This window comes from Chiroxiphia lanceolata, chromosome 1, assembly GCF_009829145.1.
Source record: "Chiroxiphia lanceolata isolate bChiLan1 chromosome 1, bChiLan1.pri, whole genome shotgun sequence".
Lineage (NCBI taxonomy): Eukaryota > Metazoa > Chordata > Aves > Passeriformes > Pipridae > Chiroxiphia > Chiroxiphia lanceolata.
Genome location: NC_045637.1, coordinates 84,976,358 through 84,990,052, shown reverse-complemented (window position 1 = coordinate 84,990,052; position 13,695 = coordinate 84,976,358). Strand labels below are relative to the sequence as shown.

The 13,695-nt window shown below is 40.3% G+C and overlaps 1 protein-coding gene across 1 annotated transcript in view; it reads left to right on the top strand.

Annotated features, from left to right (window-relative positions):
- BCL2 (BCL2 apoptosis regulator) overlaps positions 1 to 10,898 on the top strand; it is a 97,167-nt gene extending 86,269 nt beyond the window's left edge. Inside the window, exon 2 of the mRNA XM_032707252.1 lies at positions 6,141 to 10,898. Coding sequence (XP_032563143.1) covers positions 6,141 to 6,275 — 135 coding nt within the window. The 3' untranslated portion in view covers positions 6,276 to 10,898. The remainder of the gene's footprint in view (positions 1 to 6,140) is intronic.
- The last annotated feature ends 2,797 nt before the right edge of the window (positions 10,899 to 13,695 follow it).

The following is a 13,695-nucleotide window of genomic DNA, read 5'->3' as shown; positions in this document are numbered from 1 at the left end:
TGTCAATGCAGCCCCTGCTGCAGACGAATCTTCAGAGTTGGGCTTTTAAATTAGGTAGGCTATTTGCAGTGTAAGAGCACTCATATTGAAAACTAGTTACAAGCAAGACAGAGAATTTAAGCAAGATTTAGAGAAAAACAGGCCTATATTGTCATTCAAGCCCATTTTGTCATTTTTATTTTAAAGTCATTCTGAAGATTTGTCAGGGGTCCTAATACATCTGGCTTCTTCTCAGAGGAAGCAGGCGTAAGACTGATGTTATGGGATGAGGTGAGTCTCCCCAGCAGCTCTGTGACATTTGCTCTCTCCTTCAAAGTGATTCACAAATCCACAAATGAGTGGATTGCTAAATTTACTGTTGTATGTGAATATAAACTCTCTAGAACAGATTTGATAAATTGGAGAAGAATGTGGCCTAAAACTGAACAGGTCTCAGTGCAACTGAGATTCACATGCAGGGACACATTTGTTTTCACATTTGGGTACGAGTTGCACGCAGTTTCTAGTACTCTACCTAAGCAGAAAATAAAACAGCAGATTATTTGAATAGTATTATCAACCCACAAAAGATCTGAAAAGAAAATTGTGAAGGATCAAGTAGAGCAGCTCTGACCATGTCGTTGAACATAGAGTATTTTGTCCAGAAGGCCTTCTCACCTTCTTTTACTCATAATTGCTAATAGTGCTCCCTCAGAAGTGGCACCCATTAAATACCACCAGCTAGCTGCTGTAGTGACATTACAGCTGTTATGCTGATGCCAGAAATACCTCATTTTATAGTGTGGGCCTTTCCAGGAATAGGAGAATGATGCAGCCTGCACTAGGTCTGGGCTTTTGCATATTGCAGAGCCACGTCTAACTGAATTAAGTAGAGACGCCAAGACTAAATTACTGATTTCTCATGCTGACTTGGTTTAACAAGAATGTGGCCTAGTCTGAATATGGGATGGGTTTCTATCCAAGCTGAATGATCAACTCCTTACAAATCCTGTGTTTAAAGAGGTAGCTTGACCATTCCTAAAAGCCTAGGTTTATTCTTCATCTCTCAGGGGTCTGGAGGAAATCTGCCTTCCAGCAGGGTCTCTCTCTATGAGCATTGACAGGAGGACTAATTATCTCCTTTACTATAACCACTCACATTTATATATTTCTAAGCATATGCATCACTTTTCATAAGAAAACCTAACCACAATTAGTCCTTGCTACTTAGATGTTTCCATCTGAGTGCCACATTTAGCCAGTCTTATGCAAATAATATTTCCACTGATTTCAATTCACACAACCTTACAGTGAGCGCCTGGCAAGACTAGGACATGGAAGACGCATCCCCAAGATCACAGGCTCACCGATGCAAGAATTTATACAAATAGATAGCAAGGACAAGGAACAAAGAAGTTAGGCAAGACTACTGTGATGAAACTGGTTTTGTCCAAAGTCAGAAACCTCAGGGACCACTGGAGAAACAAAAGGGTATGCAGCCAGCAATTAACACATCAGCTGCAGACCTATGACTGTGTCAGGCATTGTGGAAAGAGGGGATTCAAAATAGAATCATGGAATCATAGAAGATGGGAGAAGACCTCTAACATCATCAAGTCCAACCACTAACCTAGCACTGTCATGTTTGTCACTAAACCATGTCCCCAAAATAGACCCCTTTCTACCACAGGCAAAGGTGAAGGGGGGAAAGAAAAAAAGCCAGGTGGGAATTTGTTCAGGGGTTCACGTGCCAAAGCCACGCACCTGGCAGGTTCTTTTTCCGTGATCAGCAGGGCTTGTGTGGTGACACCTTCTTTTCCTTACCATTATAATTTGATAATGTGCACCTGGCAGGACTACCAGCATGTCGGCACTCCCAGGGGTAAAAAGATATCGGCATCTCTAAAGATACTGACCTTGTGAAACGCCACACCTTGGCACAACACAGCCAAAGTCTGAGCTGTCCTTATTTGCATGTACTCACCACATAGGCTTGCATAAAAGACCCATAAACTCTTTGGGAAAAGAACAGCTACACATTTGTCTATTATTTGTGTTCCAAGAACTTTTCTTGTTAGCTTCAAGATGACATTTTAATGAGGTTTCACTGCATAGAAAACATGGGACGATTTAACCAGCTCTGTCCACCCCCTCCCTCCCCAAACTCTTTCTGAAATGAGTTACCATGCAGGAATGAAAGCTTTTATGAGAATTTATGTCATTCATTTGGAGGCAGGGGTGAGGGAAAAGTCATCTAGCTGCTAAACCTTGGCATCGAAGCATATGCCATTCCCTCTCCTGCCCTGTGCTGTGTTGCAGAGTTGCCTTGTTCAGACCTGTGCAAGTTTCTTCAAAAGCCAGAGCTAGTGTGTGTTTGTTTGTTTGTTTTGGAGTCACAGAGAGGGCAGCGTAAAATAGCCGCAAGGCAATTCCCGTTCAGTAAAATGGAAGTCTCACAGGCTCTTCATTCAATACAATGTGGCTCAAGAGGATATCCTGCCAGCCCAATGATAACGAGGGAAATAAAGTCACTTCCTCACCAGCTGTTTGATTCAGGTAGAAAAAGGAAGCCTTTACTTCCTCATGTTTGCTCTCCCCACTGCCCCCTTGGTCAGAAATGCTAGGCAGAAACTGCCTTCTCCCTCTGCATTTTCAGTAAGGAGCCGTCGCTCAGCCTATGGGCAGTATGTCCTTTTCTGCGACTGAGAAGCTGTGCTTTGCCTCTCAGGCCGGAGTGAAGGCTGAGCTGTAAAAGGACCAAGGCTGAACGGACACGACTCATTCCGCAAGCAAAGAATGCCCGTGTAATTAAAGATGACATTTGTTTCTTGGATCAGAGCTGCCGAATTTGGGCCAGCGGAAGAATGGGATAGTGTGATCTCTTTGTTTTGAGACTGCCCTGACTCAGTGCACGCCTCCTAATCCTCCCAGGGTGACAAACTCCACTTCTGTCCTGGACTCCCTGCAAATGCCAGGAACTTCAGCCAGGGACATGCTCTGTCCTCCCTGTGTATAGTCCAGCAGGCAAGGGGTGCTCTCGGGGCAATCTTCCTGGCCTGCCAGTCAAGCCCTGGTATGTTGAAGCAGGCATCTCAGGTGCTTTCATGCCTAAGAGGAGCTTAGGCAGAACATCTTTCCCTTCCCCACCACCACCCTTCTCACTTCACAGAAACAGTCAATGTGAAGTTGCACAGTAAATCAGCAACAGACTGATTTGACTTAATGAAAGCTTCTTAAGAAATGACTTTTTCAAAACTTACAGAGCTGAATGAAGAGTTCTTTTCCATATAATTTTTAACTGCCTTGATATAATTTTACATCCAGGATATAACTTCCTATTAAATTTTGAAGGTCTTAAAAGCAAGGCCTGCAATGATTTTCTTTCCAATTGTGTAAAACTTCCAGAAAGGTTGACCAAGCCAGAACTTGCCTCAGTCTATTTGCCAAGGGGACCCTTGCTTTCATTATAAAGAGTGCTTTTCCAAGGACATTAAGTGTTTCAAACAATTTTCCTAATCTTATTTATTTTAGCTGAGATTCTCTTCTTTTAAACAGAGCAGTTTAGGTGACAAAAATCCAGTGACAGATACACAGGTTTACAGGAGACAAACCTTATGAGAAAGTTAAGATTCTGTTTAGGGTTCTCTTTGTGCTAAAATAGTTTTCAGCAACGGGTCATAAGTCCCTCCCCCCACCTCCCTTGTTTTAGTACATAAAATGGACATGTGTTTATTTAAAACAGGTTTGAAACTTAAACAAATAGTGACAGGCTGTTCAAACAAGCTTCGGAAATAGGCCTAATCAGGATGTTTGAGAAGGAGAGGGGGAACGATCATAAAGAGCTACTTGTAATATATAGTGCAGACACCATTAGGTTGGGTTTGTGTTATTGTTATAATAATCTCAGACAAAAAAGTACTGCATGCTGCACATTTTCGAGCCATAGGTTATGCCATACTTTTGCCTTTTATCCAAGTTTACTCTTACCGTCTATCTTCATACCCAATACCAGGAGCTTTACTGAAACATTGGAAATGCTTGCACATTAAAAGTGGGAGGAATGTTCCAAAACTGGGATTGAAGAGAGGCACAAATTATGCTCATTTCAATATTGATACTGTGTATGCATCTACTGTCTTGAATATACAGAAGTGAGACCTTCCCCACAGGCAGAGACCACAAAAACCTTAACGTTAAAATCTTTTCACAGGACTTGCATTTCCATGAGGGTTTTTTTTGGTTTTTTTTCATTTCCTCCCTGTTTCACCCATAATAATATCACCAAGTGTTGAACTTTACCCTTGTATTTTTATAAGGCCTGATCTTGAACTCCCTATATAGACAAGGCTCCTGTGGAAGTCAGTGAGTCTCTACTGGCGACAACAGGATTTAGCCCAGTCTGTAACATTTTAGGATATTGTGTTACTTCATAGCCTTAAGGAGAAATAAAAGCAGCTTTCCAAAGAGCTGCACAGCAAACCGAGTGTGCTTTTTCAGCTCAGCAACAGCACAGCAGAATATTAAGGCCAGAGTTTGCAAATGTCTGTGTCAAAAAACAGGCAGTTAAGCAAAACTTGCCAATTTCCCTCTGGAATGAAGAGCTTGCATTAAAACATTCCATCCTCCCTGCAAAAGGTTAAGCTGCTTTCACTTAAGAATATACCTTTGGAAACCCAAGCTGGAAGATCATTGCCTAGAGGAACAAGCATTGAGAAAGAGCAAAGAGGCAGACGTGTTTTCACGTCGCTCTGTTGGCTAAAGCCTATGGTTGTTCTGTTACCAAATCTTACCTATTTACATCCACTCTAATGCACAACATTCACCAACATTACTTAATGTAATAACATATTTTGGAAGTAAATACCTACTATTTATTTGAATCCCGCTCAGTGTCTGGTGAATAGAAGTCAAAATATTAAAAAACCTTACCCGCCCTCTTGTGGTGGAACCACAAACACTCTGACAATAACTAGAGATAGCTAACGAAGGAAGCTAATTTAACTACATAATTTGCAGAAAATTAACTTGGATGGAAGGTTTACATTAATAATGGAGGCCTTTCCTCAATTTCTGCTGTAAACCATAACATATATGCATTTTTTAGAAGGCAGGTTATCTCCTAGCATAGTAACGTGGCAAAACAGTTAAACGCGCTGTAACATTGTTAGAGAATGTTAACTTCCACCAAAAATGGGAACTGTAGAGTAATAAGAGACAGAAACGCCCATGTTAGATAGCTGTTTCATGGGTTTATCTCAGTAGTTTCGGAGCAGACCTTAGCTGAGTGCACAGTAAAAGAGTTGCCATAAATGATGCTATCAGGTTTGTCACAATTTTAAAGTCATTCAGCTCGGCTATTTACTGCTTTCATACCATACAGTATGATTTATCTGTCTCTCAGGAATGCTCTGAAGCTTCATACTTGTTAGGAATTGCAGCCTGAAAGAAAGGCATTACGTGCAGAATATCACCAGTCCAATTGCTAGCCCAGTCAAATTCCATTGTATTTATGAGTCACAAAAATTTTATCTTTGCTGCTTAAACAGCCCTTCCATTTGGTGCCTACATGCACCAGATTTTCCTGGAGCACAGGATCACGGCATCACCCTTGGTGACAGTTGTGAAAGACCATCATAGGTGTAACACAACTTTAACAGCTTCAGTTCATATGGAAGAAACATCTGTCTCTGAACATAGTCTCTGAACCATACCAAGGGAATCAAACAAATACTGCCTTATTTTCAGTGAAGCTGAACAGCAGTATAGGTGCCCAAGTCCAGTGGAAATGAAAGATTTGGAGAATGAAAGTCCATTTACCTCCTTCATATATGTTTGTATAGACAACATTCAGGACTCGTTGTGGTAACTTGTATTTTAAAATGCAGCTCCTGTATTTTCTGTTAGACTGGGCGTGCCTAAAGCAGAAGTCATGGCTGTAAGTAATTACAGCAATATTTGTAAAGAAACAGGCAGGAGAACTTTTCGCTAAGCACTGCACAAAAAACAGAGCTCACGAATCACTATTTTAATAGGTTTGTGTGGTTTTCTTATGCCAGCGGGATTGTTGGATGACCATGGAGGGTGAACAAGTTGCTTCCCCCACCCCCCAAAAAAAGTTACTGCAGTTCTGATATTCACTTTCTGATTACTTTCCTTTTTAGGATGCCTTTGTGGAGTTGTATGGCAACAGTATGAGGCCTTTGTTCGATTTCTCCTGGATCTCTCTGAAGACTATCCTGAGTCTGGTTCTGGTGGGAGCTTGCATCACTCTTGGCGCTTATCTCGGACATAAGTAGAGTCACCCAGTTTATTGTGGATTACAAAAGTCTTTCAAAACAACAAAATAATATTTTTTTTTCTCTAGCACAATGATAGTTTATGAGCAAAGCAACTTCCCAGCAAAAGATTAAATCAGCTATTACTGCCAAAGGAAATATCATTTATTTTTACATTGCCGGAAAATTATTTATTAAAAGATATTTACATTTTTACCTGCTATTTTCAGAACCTCAGCAAGTTGTATCTGTCATCGCATCGTATTGTTATTCTTAATTTTAATGAGCCCCAGAGTATTTTAGGTTTGGTTGGTTTTTTTTTAATTAATGCCACTGGCTGGATTATTTTATCTCTGAAGAGCAAATATACTGACAAAGACCTACCTGCTTACACTTATGAGGGCAGTTACTTGAGCTGCTAAAGCCTGCAAAATTGTGTTGATGCTCCTTGCATTTTCTGGGAGGGATCTGAAAGACAAGGTCAGCATGAACAAAGTTCTCACCCTGTCCTGCTGGCAAGAACTGATGTAGTAAACAATTCAACATGGTACATATGTGGAGTCAAGATGGAGACTTCTTGAAGGACCACTCGGCTATCCCTACAGGAACAGTTGGAAATATGATTGTCTATGCCTTTTAAACAGGTGTTTTCCAGTTACCAGTTGTGCCATCCCATCATAATCACAATACCCACACAATACACGTCAACCTTTTTTTTAATGTGTGAAGTTAAATCTTTGGGGCTCGCAGGAAATTGCTGTTCCAATGATTTTCTCAGCAGTAAAATGTTTTTTGTGGCTACTGACGCAGAAACATCAGGAGACCTTAAGTGCCTGCTTCAACAGAGCAGAGCTAGAGTCTGAAGACCTGACCTGTGTCCCACTTTAGTGGGCTCATATCTGCAACTAATCCTGCTTACTTACAGAGTTCCTCCAGGGGTTTGAAACCAATTAGATATGGTCTCTAAATCCCTGAAAGTTGAAAAAGATCTTAATTTTATTTGGCAAGAAGCAGACCTCAGCTAAGTTACAGATTAGCTCTGACTATCCTTGTTTATCAAACTGGACACCAAAATCAAGTTCGTTTTCATAACAGGAAAAGAAAGTGAGATTTATCATCCCACCCCTCGCCCTAAAAATTATTTCATGCCAATTATTTCCTAAGACTGTCTGCAGAAGAAAAGATAATGAAGAAACTCAAAATCCTCTTTCTGGACAGAGACTCTCTGACACCTCGATCAGGCAGGTGCCTACTGTCATCTCAAGTGAAAACAGGGTGAAGGAAAAGGGGGAGTGGGAGGTGTGAAGTCATCTGCTCATGTTACAAAATGCAACGCAAGTAAAATTAATGCAGAGTACATAATACAGTTTTATAAACAGACCTGTGTTCTGAAACCAGATGTGTCAATGCCTTTTAAAGCAGGGCTTTCTGTGAGCTCGAAGGGGGCCAGGAATCCCCTGGAAACTGAAGACTCTGAAGCGTGTCCCAGGGGCTGCTCTGAAGCATGGAAATGTCCAGCTTCAAATGTTTTAAGTCCCGCGCTTCTATTTTTTCTATGAAACTTTTGAAATCTGGGATTTTTGGGTAAATGAACATCCAGATAGAAAAGGAAAGATTGCAAAGCTCTCAATAAAATGTACCATACAGTACATAAGTGCTCGAAAGGTGAAAAACATACAGTGAATAAACTGTAGCTCCAACCTCAAGATTTCAGTTGAATAACTTTGTGGCATTATATGCAAAATATCTCCTGTAACTCGGGAATGTAATATGTTCAATGTTAAGGCTGTAGTTGATGTTGAGTCTTCAAAGCTGCTTTTATGTTTGGTTGGTTTTTTTAAGAGTTGTACATCTCAGCATTTTTACTGCTATTTAGTCATGGCACCTACACTTTGTATGAGCAAAGATAAGATGGAGCAAGCTTACATTTCAAATTTGAAATTACTTAATTTTATAGAAACTTAGAAAGGAAATATTTTTAAGAACGCAAAAATGTGAACTATGCTTGATTAAAGAAAAAGGAAAAATCCCACCATCAAACAAAAAGTACCTGCAATGCTTTCAGAGTGCTTCTGTCAGAAGTGGGGATGCTCATGTATGATTTGTATGAAAAATATTTGAAATCAGAGGAACTGAATATTGTGAATTGAGTGTGGGCTTTGTTTTTTCTTTCAGCTTCCAAGCTGAATTTGTCTGCAGCCAATTGCACAACTGGAATTGGCTGGTATCAAGCTAATGTTTCATTTCACAATCTAGTCTTTGTTTCAATTTTTGCCCATCTGCCCATTAAAGTTTATTAACTATTAGACCTCAAATTGTTTCAATATTGTTTATTTTATTAAAGGTTTACATTGTCAAAAGTAGTAAAAGTATCAATTCCAGTGCTGCTATACTGCCAGGATAATTTGAATGGGTTTTAGTTTTTAATACCTTCCAATGGCTAAAGTTTTTTTAAAGCTGCTTTAGAAATAATATGAAGATGACACATGATACACATTTAAATAAGTACTGAGGATTTTGTGTTCTGTTGTGTCTACTCACTGGACTTCCCAGTGTATCAGTTAATACCTGGCAAAAAGAAGAGTCATGATGACTGTTGATGATTTTATTTTATTAAAGAGCCAATGGAGTTTTCCCATCCTGACTGCAGAATAGTACAGTATTGTGGCTGCATTAGGTATAATGATAGTTGATAATACATTTATTAAGAAACATATTAGAAACATTGAATGTATATAAAAGCTTGAACTTCTTAAATAAAATCCTCTCCTTTCACTCTTGCATTTCTTTTGCAATCATTCTTGTCTTTCCTACTCTTAATTACACTTTCATGTAAGATTTTTTTCCCCACAAAATGCCTTATAGACCTCCACACTCAAAGACTACGCTTCAGTGAAAACCCATCCTCTGCCACTATGTATGCACAGATAGCTGACCACTCCTGGCATATCCAAATTGTAAAAGCAGGAAAAAAAAAAGGCACATTTCTGAAGCGGTTAGATGTGGAAGATCAGAGGACAACAAAGGAACAGGTCAAGAAGTGGAGGGAAACAAATCACTGAAAAACCTTCTTGGTTAAAGATGATTCTACCTGGCATTTGTTTATCTTTTATCCTTTCCATTGAAAAAGGATAAGTGCAGAGAAAAAGCTTACAGAGACCCCACTGTTCTCTACAGAACTTTGTTAATGCTGAAAGCAGTCTTTTGCAAAACAGCAAATCTGTAGGCATTGAGGAGAAATACTTGATTTTGCTGTATTCAGCTTATGTGTCCTTAATTCTTTTTCACTCCATTTATTAAGAAAATAATGAAGAAAAATATTTTGCTTCTGAAAAGAATAATCTATGAGATCATCTAAGATCTGTTGTAGATCAGTAACTTAGGAAAAGATGGAAAAACAAGAAAAAAAATTCTGGTAGCAAAGCATTCTTAAACCAGAGCTGACACAGAGTACATTTCTTAATGGAACAAGCACTGAATCCACCAAAGGACTAATGGGGCTGTTGAGGTAACAGAGAATATACAGATAAGGAAGGGGGCTGGAAGATATGGCGAATGTCATTGGTATGTAAGAAAATCTTTAGTTTCATATGTTGCAGGAGTTCACCCAAGACGGTCTGAAAATTACTTTTGACTAAAAGCAGCTACAAATGTGTGCACTACGTGGCTACAATTACTAAAAATTTTCATTTACAAAATTATTTGTAAATTATTATAAAATTATCCAGTCTGTAAAAGTTCATCGATCTGCTGTTGTGATTGGGGATTATGTAGCCTGAGTAGGTTTGCACTAATAAGGAACAATTATGAAGAAATGTCTGAAACCTAATGTGCAAAGGCAACATGAGAGTGATGCAGTTCAAAGAACACAGATCCAGTACCCCCAATCCTTGCATGCACACAGTCTCCCCAGCTGAGGCAGTGAGTCTGGACTGCATGCTTTGACCCTGAGGCACAACACTGCTTAGCTGTGCACCTGCACTCCACAAACCTAGAGGTCCTATTGATTAAAAGTATAGTAAAGTAGCATGTTTAAAGCCTTTCTTATTTTTCCTCTCTCTATCTCTGAATAAACTAGGAAAATGATTCATTTGTATAATGAGTTTAAGGCTCAGTACTATATGAAAATTTATACATCTTTTAATTTATGAATATAAAAATTATTTCTCATTGCAAAAGCCTAGCTTTGTTTTTCATTCCTATCTCTCTTTCCAACAAAGCTAAATACAAGGAAGACAAAAGAGCTAATTTAATCTGTATTTGGTTTAAATCACACTTCTATACTAAGTTAATGCAGCTTCATGACACAACGAAATTATCTTCAAAAAGTAGTACAGCATTAAGAGTTCCACACAAAAACTGTATATTTTTATAATTTAAATAGCGTATTTTTTCTTTTTTTTTCTGAATATTTGAATTTTAATTATCACCAGCATAAATGTACATAAGCAGATATTGTTTATCCAGTATCTTTGGAGATGTATGTATGGTAATGTAGTTTGTCAGTTTATCATCATTCAATATGATTATGTTGTTCTTTGTCTTTCAAATGTTATCAGAACATGCTGCCATTAAACTTTCTATGTCTGTCTAGTTTATATTGTGAAATATAATAAAAGCACACTGTGAGATACTTGTTTTGCATTTGCATTGTTTAGGATTTGTTGATTAAAAAACTACTCAAGCATTTGACTGTAATCCCATAAATGAAACGTAATGTTTCCCTCCTGATAGGGGCAGACAGTACTGATGCAAAGCTTTATAAAGCCACAAGTGACAGAGACAAAAGGTAGCCAATCTATTTATCAGGGGAGATGAGATGGAAAAAGAGCCTCCTTCCCTTTCTTAATCCACCTGATAAGCTACAGGCACTTACCTGCCTGTGTGGTCAGAGATGCTGTCCAATACCCTAGTTAATGATGTTTTTGAGTTCACTTGGAGTTTTGTGCGAGTTTAAATCTCTCCCTACCTGTACACTCCCACTGTAAAAAGTCTGCCAATCCTATATATCCAGTAAGTAAACTTTTTCCTTTCCTACCTGTGACTTCCAGAATTTTAATCTTCTCACCCTTTGGTAACGCAAAAGACCCTTAGGTAAGGTGGATGATACTGCTAGTGGATTATTAACAATAATGTCCAGTGTACATGTCTCAGGCTATGCTACTGTGATCATAAGTACCATGGAGTTGTCTGCATTGCTAGACCACTGAGTTGGAGAGACACCTGATGCCATTGCTGTCAAAGTAGCCACACACCATGCTAAGGGGCTGTAGGGGGATAAATGACACATGATCCAGCATCATCTAGTTAGAATGGCGCAAACGGGCTTTAGCCCATTGTACTGGATTTCCATGGTGAAGTTTTGGTAGCAGGGGGGCTACAGGGGTGCTTCTGTGAGAAGCTGCCAGAAGCTTCCCCCATGTCCATTACAGCCAATGCCAGCTGACTCCAGGATGGATCCACTTTTGGCCAAGGCTGAGCCCATGAGCAACAGTGGCAGCACCTCTGGGATAACATAGCTAAGAAGGAGTGGGGAGGAAACTGCACAATTGCAGCTGGAGAGAGCAGTGAGAATAAGTGAGAGAAACAGCACTGCAGACACCAAGGTCAGTGAAGGAGTAGGGGAAGGAGGCACTCCAGGCACTGGAGCAGAGATTCCCCTTGAGTCCATAGTGAAGACCATGGTGAAGCAGGCTGTCCTCCTGCAGCCCATGGAGATCCATGGTGGAGCAGAGATCCACCTGCAGACCATGAAGGACACCATGTCAGAGCAGGTTGATGCACAAAGGAGGCCCATGCCCAGGCAGGCTCCTGTCAGGACCTGCAAACCCATGGAGAGGGGAGCCCACGTGGTTTGCTGGAAGAATTTGTGACCCTCTGGGGGACTCACACTGGAGCAGCCTGTCTCTGAAGGACTTCACCCCGTGTAAAGGACCCACACTGGAGATACTGAAGAACTCCAGCTCCCAGGAAGGATCCACATTGGAGAACTGTCTCCTGTGGGAAGAAGACCCCGTGTTGGAGCAGAGGAAGTGTGTGAGGAATCCTCCCCCTGACTAGCAAGGAGCGAAAGAGGCATGTGATGAACTGACTACAACTTCCATTCCCTGTCCCTCTGTGCTGCTCAGGCAGGGGAAGGTAAAGAAAATTAGGAGTGAAGTTGAGCCTGGGAATAAGGGAAGGATTGGGGGGAAGGTGTTTTTAAGATTTGATTTTATTTCTTATTATCATACTCTGATTTGATTGGCAGTAAATTAAACTAATTTCCCCAAGGCAGGTCTGTCTGGCCCATGATGGTAATTGGTGAGTGATCTCAACCTGTCCTTATCTCGACCCAGGAGCTTTTCATTATATTTTCTCTCCCCTGCCCACGTGAGTAGTGGAGTGATAGAGCAGCTTTGGTGGGCACCTGGCACTCAGCCAGGAACAATCCACCATACTCATTCACCATAAAGCCCTCTTGCAGGGGAGTGGGGAAAGTAGGGGGAAAAAATTTGGTCAACTTGACCCAACAGAGGTAACACCAGAGCAGCACTTTGTGCAATGCATTTATATAAATGCATGCCATACAACTACTTCATAATCCTTCAGAAAATGCTCTTTCAGTCAAGTAACATGAACCTCAAAATTGGATCTATTGTACCACTGAACCACAATAAGAATAATGTCTTCTACATGTGAACTGACAAGCATATCTGATGCAAACACACGAAAGATCAATGCATGCAGTCTACACACTGGGGTGGCAACAGCTTTAATAGACCTTTAATCGTTGTCTTTGTTGGGGCAACTATATCAGAAATTGTGAAAGGAGAAAATGTTTTGTTCAGCACTAAAACAGACAAAAAAAACTAGACTGTACATAACTGCTGCAGTGGAAATAATCATCTCTGATTTACTAAAAGCTTACTCAAAAAAAGCAGCTCACTTGTCAAAAAAGCCTCTTGCTCTCTCCCAGAGTTCAGCCCTCCAAGTCACCGGTGTGACAGCACATACCTCTAGTTGCATGAGCATGAATGCTTAGCATTCAAACTGCACAGCATTGCATAGAATCATGGAACGGTTTGGATTGGGAGGGACCTTCCAAGATCATCCACCCCTTCGCCATAGGCAGGAACACCTTCCCCTAGACCAGGTTGCACAAAGTCCCTGGCTCTGAACACTTCCAGATATGGGATATCCACAACTTCTCTAGGCAACCTGTTTCAGGACCTCACCACCCCCATCATAAAAAATTTTGTCCTTATGTCCAATCTAGAGCCACTAAATCCACTTCTTTCAGTTTGAACCGTTGCCCCTTGTTCTGTCACAATCTTATACATCTCAAATCTTAACACCTCAGAACTATTAAAAAAAAAAAAAAGAAAAAAATTCCACTGTGACTCCTGGATAGTTTGAAAAGAACACAAAAGAAAACAGCAAAAGATTGGAAAGTGAATCC